The sequence below is a fragment of the Accipiter gentilis genome, chromosome 7, assembly GCF_929443795.1.
Source record: "Accipiter gentilis chromosome 7, bAccGen1.1, whole genome shotgun sequence".
Taxonomy (NCBI): Eukaryota; Metazoa; Chordata; class Aves; order Accipitriformes; family Accipitridae; genus Astur; species Astur gentilis.
Genome location: NC_064886.1, coordinates 13,405,970 through 13,422,915, shown reverse-complemented (window position 1 = coordinate 13,422,915; position 16,946 = coordinate 13,405,970). Strand labels below are relative to the sequence as shown.

The following is a 16,946-nucleotide window of genomic DNA, read 5'->3' as shown; positions in this document are numbered from 1 at the left end:
CTTCCGGCGGCCGCCGCGGGGGCTGCCGGGAGTTGTAGTCCCGTCCGTCCCCTCCCCCCCCCCCCCCCCCCCCCCGCCGCCCTGGGTCCCCGGTCCGGCGGAGGCAGCGCGGAGGCAGCTCACAGCCCCTTTATTGGCGTCGGCGGGGGACAAGCGGGCGGCGAGGCCCCGCGGGGCCCAGGGCGAGGCTTTCCCCGGGGCTCCAGCGCTGTGGCAGCCGCGGCTCAGGCCTGCCGCTGGGCGCCCGCAGGCGGCGGTGGCGGCGGTGGGGCCGGCCTGGGGGAAGAGAGGCGGGCAGTGATGGGGCTGGAGCCGCACCACGGCCCCGTGCTCGACCCCCCCCAACCCCCGGCCCCCTACACCGACCCCCTGCGGCCCCTCAGCCCTGGCCCCTACAGCCCCCACTTGCACCCCGCTCTGGACCCCCCGCAGGCCAGGCCCTTGCTCTCGCCCCCACCCTCCAGCCCCCCACCTGCACCCCACAGCCCCCCCACTCTGGCCCCTACAGTCCCCACTTGCACCGTGCTCTGACCCCCCGCAACCCCCATCCTGGCCCCCCACACCCCTTAGCCCCCCCCCAGCACCATATAGCACCCCCAACCTGGCACCCCACAGCCCAATCCTCCCCCCCCGCCATGCGCACCTGGAGGGAATCACGGTGACGTAGGGGTGACCAGGGGGAGTCTCACTGTGGGGAAGTGAAGGCCCCGGGGGGTCCAAGGGCAGCGGCCGCTGAGGCGGGGGGGGCTTGGCTGGACCTGGGGGCTACAGGGGAATGGGGGTGTCAAGCTCCGCCACAGGCCAACCCCCCTGCTGGGCTCAAGGGGGCCCAAATCACCTCCCTTGCCTCAGGAGGGGGGGCAAGGGAAGGCCCGGCCCAGGTGCACGCCGTCCTGCTCCACACGCTGGTGCCACCACCGTGCCACCATTACCTGAGTGCCTGGCACCACGGGGTCCGCAGGCAGTGGGCGTGTGGGGGGGGGCGGCCTGTCCGAGGGGGGGGCCTGGGCAGAGAGAGCAGGGACAGTGAGACAGCTGGGGGATCGGCGGCCGCAGGGGATGAGCCTCCCACCGGGCAGGAGGTTTTCTGGGGGGCCAGGGCTCTCCGGTGGTGGAGTGCTGGCTCTACCAGGTGGTGGGCACTAGGAGCCGAGCCGCGGCCCACAGGTCCCCAAGAGCTGATGCGCAGCCAGGCATGCAGCGGTGGCCAGTGGCCAGGGAGGTGCTGCCCAGGACCCCCACCCCAGCCCAGGCATTACCTTGGGAAGAGGATCTGGTGGGAGAGGCCGCGAGGGCGGACCGGGCCGGGCAGAGGCGAGAGCAGCCGGCTGCGGAGAGAGGGAGAGGGGGCAGGCGTGCCATGCAGCCCTGGAGCAGGGCAAGCCATGCAGCATGCAGAGACCCCCCTCCCGCCGCAAAGCAGAAACCCCCCCCACACAGTGGGCGTCTCTGGGGCTCAGGGCCCCAGCAGCATCTCTGGTTCGGATGCCCGCCACAGCCCCTGGCTGGGCACTGATCCCGGAGAAGCACAGCCAGTGCCAAGCACGGCACAGGGCATTGGAGCAGCATGGTCCAGGGCTGTGCCAGGCTGCTCTTGTCCCTGGGCGCCGCGGAGTCAAACCATGCGGCCCTGCACGGAGGGATTCTCAGAGCTAGTACCTGGGGATGCCTCCTCGGCAACAACCAGACCAAACCCTGGTACCCACGGCAACCACAGCCTGTTACCACAGTGACAGCATCACCCTTGCCAACAGCCCCCTCCATCCCCAGCCCCCCAGCTCTCACCTTGCTGCTGTGCATGATCTGCAGCTCCGTGGCCTGATGCCGCTGTGGGGGCCGGGGGCGCTCGGGGGGGCCCTGGCTGCCCGACCGGGGCTCTGGCTGCGAGATCCTGCAGAAGGAGAGGCAGGATCAGGCCCCGCTCGCTCCAGGCAGTTGGGGAACCCCACACGGCAACCAAGAAACACTGACACCAGCGGAAGCCCAAAAGAAACGAACCCCTCAGCACCAGAAGAGGTGACACCCTGCACCCCAGGGCTGCCCCACACCCCACGGGCACTGCCAGGGGAAGATCGCAGCACCGGAGGCCTTGCGAAGCAGGACGGCTCAGGGACAGCCCCACGCCCAGGCTCCAGCAGTGACGTTACCCGCTCCAGCCGTCTGGGGCTTCTGGACCCAGGAATCGGGCCTGGGTCTCAGCGCTGTGGGGAGAAGAGTGGGGGGCTCAGCCCAGGGCTGGGGGGGAGGGCAGTAGGGGGGAGGAACCGCGGTGACATGGGGCAACGATGCATGACAGGATCTGCTACCTTCGCCGGGGGAGGGGGGACAGGGATGCACGCGGGCACGCACGCACACAGACTGTCACCTGCATGGGGACACAGGCATGCACACCGCTTGGTCAGCCACCACGGGACACATACACACGTGCAAATGCACATGCTTACACTCCGCTTACCCGCCACACACGTGTGCATGCCTGCATGCAGGCCTGCAGCTCCAGTACCTGCCGCAGCACACACATGCACAGAGGCATGCGTGCCACCTGTCCCTGCCGGTGCATTTACCTGTACTGGCAGGAGGTCCCCTTGCTGAGCTGGCAGAGGCGCTTGTGCAGCCCAGTGCGGCGGGTGCAGCAGAGCCCCAGCGCCAGGGCCAGCCCCAGCAGCGTGATCAGCAGCAGGGTGGTGGGCAGGGTGCTCCCCCCTGTGGAGAGCGGCACGTCAGCCCCCCCCGCTGCACCCCATGCTGGCTCAGGCCGCGCCAGCCGCACAAAGCCCCATTCTCCAGGCGGACGCCGCCTGCCTGTGCCCTCACCTCGCTCCAGGGCGGCAGGGCCACTGTCCTGGCTGCCCCCCGTGCCGGGGCTCTCGCAGGTCGGGGGGGCCCAGCCCTGCTCGCAGTGGCAGTGCCCGTGGTTGTTGCACACCTGAGTGGGTGACACCAAGCCTCAACTTCTGGCAAGGTCCCCACCTCCAGCACCCACCCCCACAGCCCTGCACTCACCCCGTGCCCGTGGCACTTGCTCTGGCACTGCTGGTCACCCAGCACAGAGACGTCCTGGCACTGGCGCTGGAGGCACACCTGCCCAGGGGACAGGGCATCAGCACTCGGTGAGCCCCCTGGCCCCTTCCCACAACCCTGGCACTCACCTTCCCGGGACCACAGGCAGTGCCGGGCAGTACCATAGCCGCATCGCTCACATCCTCATCCCCAGGCAGGAGGGTCCCCTGGCAGGACCCTTCTGGTCTGTCCCTGGGGGTGCTGCCACGCTGGCACTGCAGCATCCCACAGCCAGCATCCCTGCAGAGACAGAGGGATCAGGGCCAGGGCGGGATGGCGAGGGGCAGATGGTGAAGAGGGGACAGCGCTCACCGCTGGGTGCAGGCGATGTAGGAGCCATTGGGGAGCTGCCCGCAGTGCCCACGTTCATCCGCTTTCACGTTCAGGGAGGCCATGCAGGAGCTGGAGACGGGGCTGGCGCCTGCAGCAGGGGAACAGCAAACCTCAGCACCCCCACCCAGCTCCTCGCCCCCACCCCAGCCCCGCCGTACCTGGCCCCAGCAGCTGCTGGCACTGCCCCTCATAGGTGGCACATGTGCCACCGTAGCAGACCGCCCGCCCACTGGCGCAGGGCTGTCCGTCCTGCAGGAAGGTGTCGGGTGGGCAGCGTGGTGAGACCCCGTCACAGAACTCGGGCAGGTCGCACTCGCCCAGGGGCGCCCGGCACAGGTGTCCGGCACGGCGCAGCTGTGAGGGCGCACAGTCAGATGAGCACGGACCCTCAAGAAACCCACCCTAGGGAGTGGCTGGAGTGCCAGCCCTGCCAGCTGCCGGTCCCTACACACCTGGCAGTCCTGGCAGCAGGCATCCCCTGTGGCACACTCGGCCCCGGGCATCAGCTGGCAGGCACTGCTGTTGCAGCAGGGATCAGTGCATTCCTGCTGGCAGAGGGGCTGCAGTGAGCGGGTGGCACCGGCATCCCCCCTGCCAGCCCCATGGCAGGGCCAGGTCACAGTGTCCCTGGGCAGAGCCATGGCATGGGCAGCCCCAGGCTCAGGAGAAGGGGGGGAGACAGGGGGGACCCCAGCCCACCCAGAGCCTCCCATACCATGCTGAGGCCGCAGTCACAGCCCTCGCCTGGCTCCAGGAAGCGGTTCCCGCAGTAGGGACTCCCGGCCAGGCGCTGGGGCTCGGGGATGTTGGAGAGGCACCAGCCTTGTCCCTGCCGCAGGCTGCGCTCCAGGTCCTGCTGGCTGCAGTTGCTGAAGCTCAAGCCAGGCGTCAGCCTGCAGAGCCAGAGGGGGGCTGGTGAGGTGGGGAGGGGGCTCGGCCCTGGCCCCCTGCGGCCCTGCCTGCAGCCCTCACCCCGTGGGCGATGCCATGATGCAGCCGCGGTCCTGCCGGAGGTCGCTGCAGTCGCAGAAACGCCCAGCGCCATCATGGCGCATGCCCAGGTTGTGCCCCAGCTGATGGGCCACCGTGGAGGCAACGACGAGGACGCTGACCGAGTGATCCTGCCGGACAGGGCAGGTCAGGGGGGGCCAGTGGCAGGGGATGGTGAGGGACGGGGCATACTGACCATGCTGACCCCTCCAGAGCGCGCAGGGGAACACATGGAGGCTTGAGCCGACATCCCCACTGAGACGTCATCAAAGTGGGCGCCCCTGGGGAGAGAGTACAGGGGTCAGGGAGGGCTGCCTGTGCGCCTCAGCCTCCAGCCCCATCCAGTCCCCCACTCACGTGAGGAGCTGGGCGTTGTCATGGGGCAGCCGGGGCAGCAGCTCCTCCTGGCGCCAGCGCAGGAACCGCTCCAGTGCAGCCCGGGCACTGCCGCCCACCGTGAACCTGTCGCCCTCGCTCCAGACCTCCACCGCCAGCAAGGCCACCCGCAATCCCAGTGGCTGGAAGAACTACGGGGTATGGGGGGTGGTCAGAGACCCCCAGCAACACAGCAGCGAGGGCACACCTGAGCCAAGCACTGTGCTAGGATGGATGGTGCCCGGCGGGTCACGGCGGTGACTCACCGCATCCACCTGGTTGGCGATTTCCAGGGTCCGGGTGCGGACACGTTGCAGGTCGCGGTAATTCTGGAACTGGGGGCGCAGAGAGGGGTGTCAGGGAGGCTGGCGGGGGAGCAGGGCAGCCCCTGTGCCAGGGCCATCTGCCCAGCACTCACCGCAGCGTGGTCCACCACCATCACCAGCTCCACAAACCACTGCTCTGCCACTGCCCGCTTGCCCTGAGGAAGAGACGGGGTCAGGGCATGGGCAAGGGGACCTTCTGGTGGGGCAAGACCTGTGGGTGACCCACCCTCTGTGGCCCAGGGGGCTCCATCTCCTCCACCCGGGGCGGATCCAGGGGGCCCTGCCCACAGGCCCGTGGCACCAGTCGGACCTCCTGTGGCCGGTACACGACATGCTGCCCTGGGGGGCTGCTGGCATCTGGCTCTATCCCGTAGCTTCTGGTCTCCGACAGCCAGAGGTGGCCACTGAGGAAGGGGAGAGGAGGCATCAGCGGCACAGTGGAAGCCAGGCTCAGGGACCGCTGGGACCGGGGGCTCACCTGAGTCCGGTGCAGGCGCAGAGGCTGGCCCAGGAGCCAGGGAAGCCCCGCACCATCCCCTGGTAGCAGCAGTGCTCCTGCAGCAGAGAGGGGGGAGTCCAGAGCCAGCCCCATACTGGGGTCCTTCCGGGGCTCAGAGATGGCGCTCAGGGACACGATGCACTCAGGCCCTACCTGCTCGCTGGTCTCCTGCGTCACCCGTGTGCCGTTGGGCAGGTAGTAGAGCAGTGCCCCAGCACCCAGCACCAGCTCCCTGCAAGAGGTATGTGTCACCGCCACAGCAGGGACCCCCAGCTCACCCCACTCTGAGCATACCACTGATGAAAATGGGGACCCTGGTACCTCCCACCCTGCTGCAGGCACACCTTGGATGGAGACAAGGTCCCTGGGACCCCCACCCCAGGTGTACCATGGATGGAGAAGAAGAACAAGGGATCCCCCCTCCATGTGTGCCACGGATGGAGAGAGGGTCCCTCAGACCCCCACCCCTTGTCCACCATGGACAGAGACAGAGCCCATGGGACCCCCCACCCTGCATGCACCATTCATGGATACAGGACTCCTGGGGAACCCCATCCCATTCCCACCCTTGCTCTGCATCAGCCAGCCACCAACTCACCAGTTTTTCTCCAACTCCAGCACCAGCTGTGTCCCCTCCAGCTCCAGCAGGACCCGCAGCCGGGCGGGGAACCCCCCCTACCACAGGAAGCGGTTACAGGACCCCCCCCGCCCCAGGGGACCCGACCCTGCGCCAAGCTGCGGGTCTCCCCCCACCCCCCACCCCACCCCCCCTGAAACGCCGTGACCCCCAGCAGGGTGTCGGCAGGAGGCCGGTGGACCTGCCTGGCCCTGGCACGTGCCCGGAGGGAGGGGGCGGAAGGGATCCCCTGCCCACCCCGGCCCCCACCCTCACACCCCGCAGGAAGGGTCCCTCCCTCCCGGGCTCATTGTGCTGGGGAAGGGGGGGGTCAAACAGAGCCGGGCCCCTGCTCCCGCCGCCCCCCGCGCTTCCTGCCCGGTGCAGGGTGGCGGAAACGCCAGAGAGACTCCCAACGGCCGTGGGGCGGGCTGGGCCCTTCCGCCCCAGCCGGGAGGAGTGCCGGGCGCAGGGTGGGTACCCTGACCCAGCAAGGTCCCTCCCAGCATCAGGACTGGAAGGGAAGGAGGATTTGCTGGGGGCCCCCTCCCCACTGCCCCTGGGGCGTCCAGAGGCTCTGGGTGCTCCGATCCCCAGGGACATGGGACCAGGGGACCTGGATGTCGGGTTTCCTTCACCGGGAAGGGGGCAGGAGGAGGTGGTGGGGTGCAGGCAGCTCCCACCCCACTGTCACAAGCCTCTACGTGGCGCGGACACCCCAGGGATGTGGGTGGGGGCTCACCTTGGTTGCCTCTGCCAGGCTGAGCATCTGGCTGTCCTTCAGGACCCAGGGGGTCACATGCCAGGAGTGTCCCAATTCTGCATGGCGCTGCCACGAGCTGTCACCTGCACAGGGCCCAGAGCTGCTCCGTCACAGCTTTGTCACCCATCACATCCCGCGCCCCCCCCCCCCCCCCCCCCAGTTACCCATCACAGCCCCGGCTCCTGTCACAGCCTGGTCCCCACAGCTGCCCATCAGAGCACGGCCCCCCAGGGGCAGGGAAAGGGGTTTGGGGTGGGGAGCCGGAACAGGGGGCTCCCATGCTCACCCCAGCAGCTCCCGGGCTGCCCCCAGGCAAAACCCTGAGCATCCCCCAGCCACACCACGCAGGATGCTGGCTCCCAGCGGAGCCTGGGGGACGCCTGGAGGGGACCCCACGGTGGGAGGGGGCAGGGGGATGGGGAGCAAACGCCCCAGCCTCGGGATGGGCTTCCCGGGGTCCCCTGCCAGGCCTTGCGTCAGCCCCAGCCCAGCTGCCCAGTACAACCAGCTCGGGGACCGGGGGAGGGCTGGGAGGCCCGGCCCAGCAGCCTCAGAGTCCTCCCGCAGCCCTCCCTTCCTCCCGGCTCCCCGGGGGATCGCCGCCCTCCTGGACCCCGGGGGAGGCTGGAGGGGCAGGGGTCTCCCCCGGACCCCGCTCCCCACGGCCCCACCAGCCCGAGGAGCGCTGGTCCCCACCGCCGTTCCCGAGGCGGAGGAGGCACCGAGCATCCCGCGGGGCTGCGACCCCCGCACGGCCAACCCCAGCTGCTGCCGGTCCCCGGGGGTCCCCGCGCGATGCCCTGGAGGAAGCGAGGAACGGACCCCCGCAGGCCGGGGCGGCGGGGGACACGGCCCGCCGGGGCTCCCCGGCCCCGCTTACCTGCGCCGTTCCCGTTGGCCCCGGTGCTGGCGGCGAGGAGTAGCCCCGCGGCGAGGAGGAGGAGGAGGAGGAGGAGGAGGAGCAGTCGCAGAGCCTGCACCCCCATCGCCCCCCCCACGCCCCCCGCAGCCCGAACGGGGCTCGGCGGTCCTGGGCAGGCGGCTCCCGAGCTGACCCGCCGCGGCCGCCCCCGCCGACGCTCCCGCCGCGCATAGCACCGCCGCCGCCGGTCCGCCCGGCCCGGCCCGGCCCGGGAGGAGGAACTTCCTGCCCGGCCCCCGCCCGGCTCCGCCCGCCGCCGCTCCGCCGGCGACGCCCGGCCCGGCCGCCGCGGGGGCGGGGGGGGACGGACCCGGGTGGCCGCGCCTCGGAGGCGGCTCCGTGTGCGCCGGGAGCCAGCTGCCACTGACCCGGTGCGCTGCGACCGAGACCCCCTGCACTGCCGCTGTGGAGTGGGACCCCTGCCTGCTCCGTCCCGTGCTCCGGAGATCCCCGCCTTCATCAGCCAATACAGCGGAGACCCCCCATCTTCACCATCCCATGCCCCGCAGAGCACTGCCTTCCTTATCCCGTACAGCGGAGACCCCCGCCCTTGTTACCCCATACACCAGGCAGCCCTGCCTTCGCCACCCCATGCACTAGAGACCCCTGCCTTCATCACCCCGTACACAGGAGACCCCCCCCTTTCCCACCCTGTACAGCAGAGACACTGGTCTCGACCATCCCATACACCGGACTCCCCTGCCTTCACCACCTCATGCATCGGAGACCCCTGCCTTCATCGTCCCAGGGTCCACCGGAGACCTCCCCTTCACCACTTCATTCGGTGGAGACCCCCACCTCCATTGCCCCATACACTCGAGATCCCCACCTTCCCCAACCCATACATCAGAGACCCCTGCGTTCCCCATCCCAGGCAAAGAAGACCCCCCACCTTCATCACCCTTACACTCCCTTTCACCACTCCCCACACCAGAGACCCCCACCCCATAGACACACCCCACAGACCCCACTTCATGCCGTGCAAGGGGAAGTCACAGCCTTTATTGCCAGGTGCCCTCAGGCTGCATACCCTGCATCCTCGTCGCTGCTGTCCTGGGTGAGGCTGGGGTCCCCAGGGGTGCAGGCTAGGCACACGCTGCCCACCTCCCTCCAGCACAGCCTGCAGTACTGGGCACCACAGGCAGGCACGGGGCAGACCCGGTCCTGGGGGGTCACGGGCACCCCACACACTGTACAGCTCTGGTGCATCCAGCGGCACAGTCGTGGCCAGCGCCGGCAGCACCACTCCAGCAGCAACCTCCCCTGCAGTGGGGCCGGGACCTTGTGGGGCTCGGGCCAAGCGGCCACCCCACAGGGGAACAGACCTGGGATCAGGGGACAGTGAAGCGCCCCTGCCCTGGCACCCCGGTGCGGTCCCAGCCCCACCAGTCCCCATCCCTGCTCACCAGTCCTGGGTGCCGCCGTGCTCGCTGGGCGATGCGCTTCCGCTGCCGGTGGACGAAGCTCTGCCGCTGCTGCAGCAGCTTGTTGTAGAAGTAGAGCACGCGGCTCTTCTCCCGCTGCCCCAGCAAAGACCATGAAGGGGGGGCCAGGGGCACTAGCCCACCCCAAAAACTGCCCCCCTGGGCCGAGCTGGGCTGTGCCAGGCCCTTGGCTGGTGCTGGGGCTGCCGCTCACCTTGGGGAAGTAGAAGGCAGCGATGGCACGGCGCAGGCGGTATGTGTAGACCTGGGCCAGGCAGAGCAGCACTAGCACAGCCAGGGGCAGGCAGCTGCCCACATACTGCTGCCTCGTCATGCTCTGGGGCTGTGGCAGGCAGGCTGGGGACAAAGTGGCAGCACTAAGCCTCCCTGAGGAAAGCCCCCCCAGTCCCTCCCGCAGGCAGGGGTGGCCAGGCCATGGAGCTGGGGGGGGCCATCCCCTGAGGGGGCTCACCAACGTTGGACGTCTCCAGCTGGGTGTCGGAGGAGGTGTTGAGGGCCCCGATGGTGCTCCGCAGGAGCCGAGCCATCAGGGACGTGCCCGTCACATGCACAGCCAAGTGGTGGCTGCCTGTGGGACAGGAGCATGTTCGGGGGGGTGGCTGTGGGGCTGGGTAGGAGGGTGGAAGGGGGGATGACCCTTGCATTGCTGTGGGGTGCAGTGGGGCTGTGGGGCCGTGGGCTCACTGTGGAAGGAGTACTGCACGAAGGAGTGCTGCTGGATGATGCTGAGCATGGTGAAGAGTGTGTGGTCCAGGCCGCAGGCGAGGAGGAGGAGTAGTAGGGGCGGGATGCACTCCAGCACCTCCAGCACCTGCGGGAAGCAGGGTCTGCCACAGCCTGGCCCCCAGCCCTGGCCCCTCAGCCCCCCAGCCCGCCCCACCAGCCCCTCACCATGCTCTGCAGCTCAGGTGGCTGCACGGCCAAGCGGCATGGGAAGATGACGGCTGAGACCTCTGCCCGGCGCAGGGGCAGCAGTGTCCGCTTGTGCTGGAGGAGGGGGAGCAGGGTGGCTCAGTGCAGCTCCCTGGGACTCCCCACAGGGGGTGGGGTGCCATCTGCCGCCCCTTCTCCCCCCTCACCTGCTTTCTGCGGCGGGCATCGATTTGGCGGAAGTAGGTGGTGACGTAGAGGTTGTCGAAGCGGATGTCCTGGCAGTACTGCTTGGTGTAGGAGAAAGCCCTGGCAAGAGGGGGGGTCCAGGCAGGGGGGAGGGACCAGCTACAGCCCCCCAGGCCCCTCCCTTGTCTTTATGCCCCCCCCAGACCTGCTTCCAAAGGAGGCCCCCCACCCCTCCACGCCCTGCAGTTGGCACAGGGGTGTGCCCCCCCCTCCCCCCCCATCCCAGGGCTCACGAGATGAAGACGAGGAGGAAGGTGCAGGAGAGCAGCAGGCGGAAGAAGGAGATGGCCTGGCCCAGGTGGGCACCGTGCTGCTGCAGGTGCGAGGTCACCTCCTCCATCAGCTGCTCCGCTGACACGTTGGCACCCAGCAGCATCTCGTGGTGTTGCTCCTGCAGCAGAGGGACCGTGGGGCTGGTCGGGATCCGGCCCCCGCCCTGGCTCTGGGCAGAGGGGACAGACACCCACCTGGAAGACAACGCTGGCACTGAATTCCTGGCTGAGGTTGCTGACGGAGTTGTTCACCAGGTCATACATCTGCCCAAAGTTGCCCTCCACCGGGATCTTGTCCCAGCACCAGCTGTGCATGACTGTGAGGACAGAGTGGGGATGGTGCTGGCAGAGCCGGGGCCCCTGGCCATCACCCTGGCACAGGCTGCGGCTGCCATCCCAGGGGGCTGCAGGGGACAGAGCCAGAGCCACCTCACCAAGGGAGGACAGGGCAAGCATCCCACACATCACCCACTCTTGACGATGTGGCAGAGGAACTTGAATTTCATGGGCAGGCAGAGGAGGTGGCTGATGAGGGGCACAACCACTCGTGCCATGCAAGCATCATGCTTGGCGCTGAACCAGTCCCAGCAGCGCTGCATGCCCAACTCGATCACATCTGGGGGTGCAGGAGCCCTCAGCTGCCCATGCACCCCTGGACCCGCTGGCCCAGAACACCATCCAGGGTGCCCTGTGAGGCCAGCAACCAGGGGCTGTGGTAGCCCCATCCCCTGGCCAGCCACTGCCAGCACCGCATGCTGCCAGCCTCCTGCCCACCCCACTCACAAGTGCAGCGTAGTTTGGTCTTCATCTCATACAACTGCTGGGTGCTGGGGGCCAGCTGGGGGTCTGTGTGCTGGCGCTGCCGCAGGTCATACCCTTCCTCGCTGGCCACCTCCTCGTTCAGCCCCACGAAGGCGCGTGAGATGTTCTGCATCTCGGTGCCCAGCGTCTGCCCACTCCGCTGTCGATGGGGGACACACAGGCTCAGCCCTGCTCCCACTGCCACCCCCCCACCCACCCCGGCCCCCTGCCTCACCGCCATGTCCTCCATCACCTTGCGCAGGGGGGCTGTCGACACCTGCCAGAGCTGACGGCTGTGGTTGACCTGCAGCTCCGCCACGCAGCCCAGCGAGCGCGTCACCTCCTCCAGGTTGTGCCAGATGTTGGCCACAGGCCCTGGCACCAGCAGGGGTGGCTCAGACCCTGCTGGCCCTCAGGACCCTGCTAGGGGGGACAGGGATGCAGGGGGGACCCTACCGTTGTAGATGGCGGCGAGGACAAAGGAGAGGACGTAGACCCGACCCTCCTTGCCCAGGAATTTGGGGGCCACGAGCAGGCTGGCACAGCGAAAGTGGGGGGACGTGGCCCAGCCCAAGGCAGTCACCCCTGTGGGGAGCAGAGAGCTGTCCCCACGGTCCTGCAGAGACCCCCCTGGGGCTCCCAATGGCCCCCGTCACCCCAGTCCCCTCCTGGCCCCATCCTCACCCGCTAGCCCATAGGAAATCTGCACCTTGCGCATTTCTGTGATGTTCATGGGGACGATGAGGAGCTGGCAGAGCCCTGAAACACCACAAATGTGCCCTGAGCCCCTCAGTGCCACCGGCCCCCTGCCATGCTCGACACCAGGGCACACTCACCGAGGCCAAGGAGGGTCCCGACACTGGCACCCAGGAAAAACTTGTTGGTGCGGTACTGGTCTGGCTGACTCCAGAGAAACCGGCTGCACGGGGCGGGCAGCAGCGCAACCACCACTCGCTTCAGGGCTGGGTGGGGAAGGAGGCGTCAGCCCTGCCTTCTCCTGCCGCCCGTGGGCAGCCCTGGCCAGCAGCAGGGCAGGAGGGGATCTCACTTGTGTTGGGTGGTTTCTGCCTCCTGCGTGCCTCTGTCCTAGCCAAGCACTCTTGCCCAGGGGCCATCACTGGCTCCATGGCTCTGTGCCTTGTCCTGGTGACAGTGGGGTGCTCCCCTGGAACCAATGCATTGTGAGCTGCCCATTCCACCTGCCGTATCCCTGTGCCTGGAGCCTGGGAGAGTACCAGGAGCCTGGGAGAGCCAGCCCAGCATGGGGCTGGTCTTGTGGCTGGGCAGAGCCCTGCAGGGGCTGAGGGGCTGGGGGAAGAGCCCGTCACAGTGGTCTGGGGGCAGGTGGCCCCGGCAGATGCGCCGGCCGGAGGAGGCCAGCAAGGCGCGGGAATTAGCCCGCAGTGCCGGTGGCTTCATGCTGGGCATGGCCCTGGCCAGCCTGTATGGAGCTCTGGTGCTGCTGGCGCAGGGCCACAACATTTGGTACTGCCTGGTCACCACCACCAGCCTGGGTGCAGGGCTGGGGCTGGGCATGGCCTTCTCTGTCAAGGTGCGGGTCACTGTGCTGCTATCGCTGCCCCACATCTTCACCAGTAAGCAGCTGTTGGTACCACTGCTGGGAGCCAGGGGAGTGCCAGGGGGTGCTGGGTCCAGCTAAGCCCCAGGACCCCCCTGTCCTTGCAGGGGAGGGGAAGATGCTGATGCTGATGCTGGCACTGGGCATGGCCATGCAGGGCCCCTGCACCAACATCCTGCACAACTTCTCCCGGGCTGCCGAGTCGCTGTCGTGTGGGGCCGAGCTCGCCCTCAACCAGACAGCCGAGCGGCTGCAACGCGCCCAGGAGCCGCTGCTGAGTGAGAGGAGGGGCCGAGGGGATGCGGTGGGATGGGAGGGTCCCTTCCCGGGGGAGCCCCAGCAGCACTAGCCGGCCCTGGGCTGCCCTCGCCCTTCAGGGTATGGTCAGGGGTCGCCCCTCTCTGCAGACATGCTGTCCAAAATCAAGGACATTGCCCAGAAAGCCAAGGTGGTGGGCGACCATGTCCGCAAGTTTTTCCGCTCCATCATGGACTCCGTCAGCCACGTCGGTGAGCGGGGGTCCCCGAGGGTCTCCCCATCTCCAGCACCCCCCCATCCTGCTTTCAGTCTGTCCCTGTCCCCGTTGCCTGCTGCCTGTCCCTCAACGCTTGCTCCCGGCCCACAGCCCGAGCCCTGCACAATGTCTGGCTGTGGCTGGCGAACATGGGCAGAGTGTGCAACCACGAGCTGGGCACGCCGTACCGCCGCTGCCTGCGCCTCTTCGATGAGGCCAAGGACAGGTGTGAGCGTGCCATCCCCTTCCTCTTCTTCCTCTGCTACGTCATCATTCTTTTCAGGCCCCTTTGTGGTCTGGCCAATGGTGAGTGGGTCCCTGTCCCTCTGCAGGAGGGGTGGGAAGTGGCGGGGTGGACCCATACCCACCACAGGGGCCTCACCCTGGCAGAGACCCCTCCTTTCTGCAGTTGCCCTCCTTTTCTGCATCATCCCGCAGTACATCCAGTCCTTCCTCAAGAGGAAAATTGGAGACCGTGAGTATCCCAGTGCCGTGACGGGGTTGAGGGTCCCTCTCTGCCCTGCCTCTGCCCTGTCCTGGCTCTTGCCCCAACCCCCAGCACCGCGTGGCCCCTTGTCACCCCCGCAGCCCTCAGGGATGCTCTGGACCGCGTCCACCGGGAGTTCGAGTTCAACATCTCGGCTGTGCACCGCTTTGACATCAGCCTCAATGCCAGCAAGAGCCTGGGGGAGGTGGCCCTGGACATCATGGAGGGCGTGCGCCTGCGCCTGGAGCCCATCCGCCAGGTCCTGGGGCTCTTCATGCACGTCTCCTTCTGCGCCATTCTCTACATGTACCTCCAGTGAGTGGGCTGGGGTCCTGCTCCGGCCCCATGATGGGGACAGCAACCCAGTGTGCCGGTGCCTAGCATCCTTCTTGTGTCCCCAGGGCGCTGCGGTACCGTCACCGATACCTCCAGGATGACACCTTTGACAACGTTTACATCACACGGCGCTTCGTGGAGCTGGATCTGTGGCGGGCGGAGCAGGGCAAACCCACCGTGCTGCCCCTGACAGCCTGGGAGAGCGGCCGCTACATCGCCCCAGGTCAGCCCCACACCCGGGGGACCATCCCCCAGGTGACCCCTGCAGCAAGGAGCTGGGGGGTCCCGGCACCGCATGTCCTCATGGTGCTCCATGCCCGCCCAGCTGGGCTGTGGCTGTCACGGCAGGAGCGGCGACAATATGGGCTGCAGCTGGTGGGGGTCCTGCGCCACGTGCTGCTGGGGCTCAGCATCATCCTGGCCGACTACAGCCTCTTCTGGCTGCTTGACCTAGTCCAGCACCAGCTGCGGGGGGAGGTCGTCGCCAGGGGTGAGCAGCACCCACCATGCCGGAGCAGTACCCTTGGGTGCTTTGCTGGCTGGGGGCCGGGGCTTTGCAGCAGCAGCTGCCCGTTCCCCGGGACTGAGCTGTGCACCCCGCAGCGCCAGCGGTGCTGGGTGTCAGTGTCAATGGGACAGGCTACACCAGTGAGATCTTCCGGGACTTGGTCTCTGCCTTCGGCGTGCTGCAGCAGGGCAACATCTCGGTGCTCTCCCAGCGCTGCATCCTCCAGCCCGTGGAGCCTGACTACAGCACCTACCTCAGCATGGGTGACTGGGGCTGCTGCACCCTCAGCGTGCTGGGTAGCAGGGGGAGGGCGCAGGGGGGGTCACCCCTGCGTGACTCATCCTCTTCTCACCAGGACTTCTGTATGGCATCTGCCTCTTCATCGCTGTCTTCGGCAGCTATGTGGCACGCCTGCGCCGGGCAGTGTGTGCTGCCTACTACCCATGCCGCGAGCAGGTGAGAAGCCCCCCCTCCCACCTCCCCATGCCCCCTCGGCAGCCACCTGCCCTCACCCCACCCCTGCCATGCCAGGAGCGCACAACCTTCCTCCACAGCACCATCCTGGCACGGCGGGCAGGGCTGGCACGTGCCCTGCGCCAAGCTGTCATGCAGCGTACGGCTGACGCCGGGCAAGGCAACCTGCTCCTATTCCTTACCTCCAGGTAAGCTCCCCTGGGGAGTGCATGCATGGAGTTGGAGCCATCCCAACCCCATAAGCACCTTGCTGGGCATTGCAAAAGGGCAACGCCATCCCCGGGGGTCCGCAGCAAGGGCAAAGCCCTTGCTGCGGACCCCCGGGGATGGCGTTGCCCCATGGAGCATCAACTCCCTGCCGGCAGGCTGCCTACCTTTGCCCGGCTGGTTCGGCTCTTGGGCATCCAGCAGAAACGCTGCCTGGCCTGTGGGACGGCAGAGCAGCCGGATTTCATCGCATGCATCACACCCAGCTGCAAAGGTAGGAGCTCCCCTAGACAGGGGACACTGCCCTCAGAATTTCCTGGCCCCCTCACGTGCCCCATTTTCCCTAGGGTTGTATTGCACTGAGTGCTACCAAACCCTGAACAACATCTGTTCCATCTGCATGGGCCCCCTGAGCTACCGGGACACTGGGGACGAGGAGATGTGAGCAGAGGGGTGCAGGGAGCCCACTGGAGTCTGGTGGGGCTGCAGTGGGTGGGGGGGTCTGCAGCTCGCCCCCCCCGCCCCAACTCTGCAGGGACTCCAGCGACGAGGACACGGTGGGGCTGTGGCTGGGAGCTGTGCGGGCGCTGCAGGGACAGGAGCAAGGGCGGCTGCTGCAGCAGCACATCCGCAAAGTGGTGGGGGGCTGGGGGGGCAGCCGCCGGCTGCCCCCTGAACTGGCAGCCCGGCTGCGAGCCCAGCTGAAGGAGGAGGCGAGCAGGGAGAGCGACGGGGGCAGCAGTGGGATGGATGGCGAGGACAGCTCGATTTCCAGGTGAGGGCTGGTGATGGGAGTGGCGATGTCCCTGACATGCCCTGGCACTGGGGGTGCTGGTCACCAACACTGCTCTCCCCCCCCAGCCTGGACTTCAGCTACCAGGAGCAGCCTGAGAGCAGTGGCAGCGAGCTGGAGGAGGTGATGGCCCTGCAGCCACCTAGCAGCCAGGGCAGGGCCTGGTGATGGCAGGACGGTGCCACGCGGTGGCGAGGATGCGGGGCCAGGCTCTGGGGTCATGGCTGGAGCCTGAGCAGCGTGGTGGAAGCCGGGAGCTGCTGGGGCGGGTGGGGAGGCGCTGGTGAATAAAGCACCTGATCTTCAAGGCAGCAGCATCCCTGCGCCTGGAGCTGGCATCCAGAACCCCACGATGGTCCCAACCTTGTGGTGCCCCGAGCCCCATGCTGCCTCTGGCTCCATCCCCATGGTGCCCCCAGCTCCATTGTGCCCCCAGGCCCTCAGTGCCCCCACCCATCCCCATCCCCATCCCCATGGTACCCAGAGCCCCTTGATGTCCCCGTCCCCATCCCCATGGTGCCCCCATC

General features: G+C 68.0%; 3 protein-coding genes across 15 annotated transcripts; 1 reads left to right on the top strand and 2 right to left on the bottom strand.

Moving 5' to 3' along the window:
* Nucleotides 1-119: 119 nt before the first annotated feature.
* On the bottom strand, nucleotides 120-8,087 carry ADAM15 (ADAM metallopeptidase domain 15). Of its 6 annotated transcripts, none has more exons than XM_049805731.1 (25): nucleotides 7,843-8,086; nucleotides 6,942-7,045; nucleotides 6,182-6,258; nucleotides 5,737-5,815; nucleotides 5,563-5,639; nucleotides 5,311-5,488; nucleotides 5,177-5,239; nucleotides 5,025-5,093; nucleotides 4,741-4,910; nucleotides 4,580-4,664; nucleotides 4,366-4,514; nucleotides 4,109-4,286; nucleotides 3,846-3,941; nucleotides 3,552-3,747; nucleotides 3,373-3,481; nucleotides 3,150-3,300; nucleotides 3,004-3,081; nucleotides 2,815-2,926; nucleotides 2,565-2,703; nucleotides 2,148-2,201; nucleotides 1,786-1,891; nucleotides 1,260-1,328; nucleotides 933-1,004; nucleotides 644-765; nucleotides 120-276 (listed from the first exon to the last, which is right to left on the bottom strand). In XM_049805731.1, exons 1-25 carry the CDS (start codon nucleotides 7,946-7,948, stop codon nucleotides 225-227), a joined length of 2,691 nt encoding a protein of 896 aa, XP_049661688.1. In that variant the 5' UTR covers nucleotides 7,949-8,086; the 3' UTR covers nucleotides 120-224. The 6 variants fall into 6 exon arrangements, with proteins under 6 accessions (XP_049661688.1, XP_049661689.1, XP_049661692.1 ...); XM_049805732.1 differs by having other exon boundaries at nucleotides 3,846-3,938; nucleotides 7,843-8,085; XM_049805735.1 differs by lacking the exon at nucleotides 1,260-1,328 and having other exon boundaries at nucleotides 7,843-8,087.
* A 777-nt stretch (nucleotides 8,088-8,864) lies between these two features.
* On the bottom strand, nucleotides 8,865-12,649 carry DCST1 (DC-STAMP domain containing 1). Its single transcript, XM_049805738.1, is given in 16 exon segments — nucleotides 8,865-9,270; nucleotides 9,273-9,431; nucleotides 9,433-9,665; nucleotides 9,781-9,897; nucleotides 10,014-10,140; nucleotides 10,221-10,316; nucleotides 10,409-10,508; nucleotides 10,682-10,869; nucleotides 10,871-11,037; nucleotides 11,193-11,336; nucleotides 11,504-11,681; nucleotides 11,757-11,896; nucleotides 11,978-12,106; nucleotides 12,206-12,280; nucleotides 12,358-12,483; nucleotides 12,570-12,649. Coding segments are annotated over 16 exon segments (2,427 nt in total). The 5' UTR covers nucleotide 12,649; the 3' UTR covers nucleotides 8,865-8,901.
* On the top strand, nucleotides 10,720-16,784 carry DCST2 (DC-STAMP domain containing 2). Of its 8 annotated transcripts, XM_049805730.1 has the most exons (15): nucleotides 12,696-13,116; nucleotides 13,208-13,378; nucleotides 13,508-13,609; nucleotides 13,726-13,920; nucleotides 14,024-14,089; nucleotides 14,203-14,416; nucleotides 14,503-14,660; nucleotides 14,763-14,927; nucleotides 15,041-15,208; nucleotides 15,301-15,401; nucleotides 15,477-15,607; nucleotides 15,785-15,900; nucleotides 15,974-16,067; nucleotides 16,162-16,401; nucleotides 16,488-16,784. In XM_049805730.1, exons 1-15 carry the CDS (start codon nucleotides 12,696-12,698, stop codon nucleotides 16,585-16,587), a joined length of 2,442 nt encoding a protein of 813 aa, XP_049661687.1. In that variant the 3' UTR covers nucleotides 16,588-16,784. The 8 variants fall into 8 exon arrangements, with proteins under 8 accessions (XP_049661686.1, XP_049661681.1, XP_049661687.1 ...); XM_049805729.1 differs by lacking the exon at nucleotides 12,696-13,116 and adding exons at nucleotides 10,720-10,746; nucleotides 10,846-10,951 and having other exon boundaries at nucleotides 13,726-14,089; nucleotides 14,503-15,401; nucleotides 15,500-16,067; XM_049805724.1 differs by lacking the exon at nucleotides 12,696-13,116 and adding exons at nucleotides 10,720-10,746; nucleotides 10,846-10,951 and having other exon boundaries at nucleotides 13,508-14,089; nucleotides 14,503-15,401; nucleotides 15,500-16,067.
* Nucleotides 16,785-16,946: the final 162 nt, after the last annotated feature.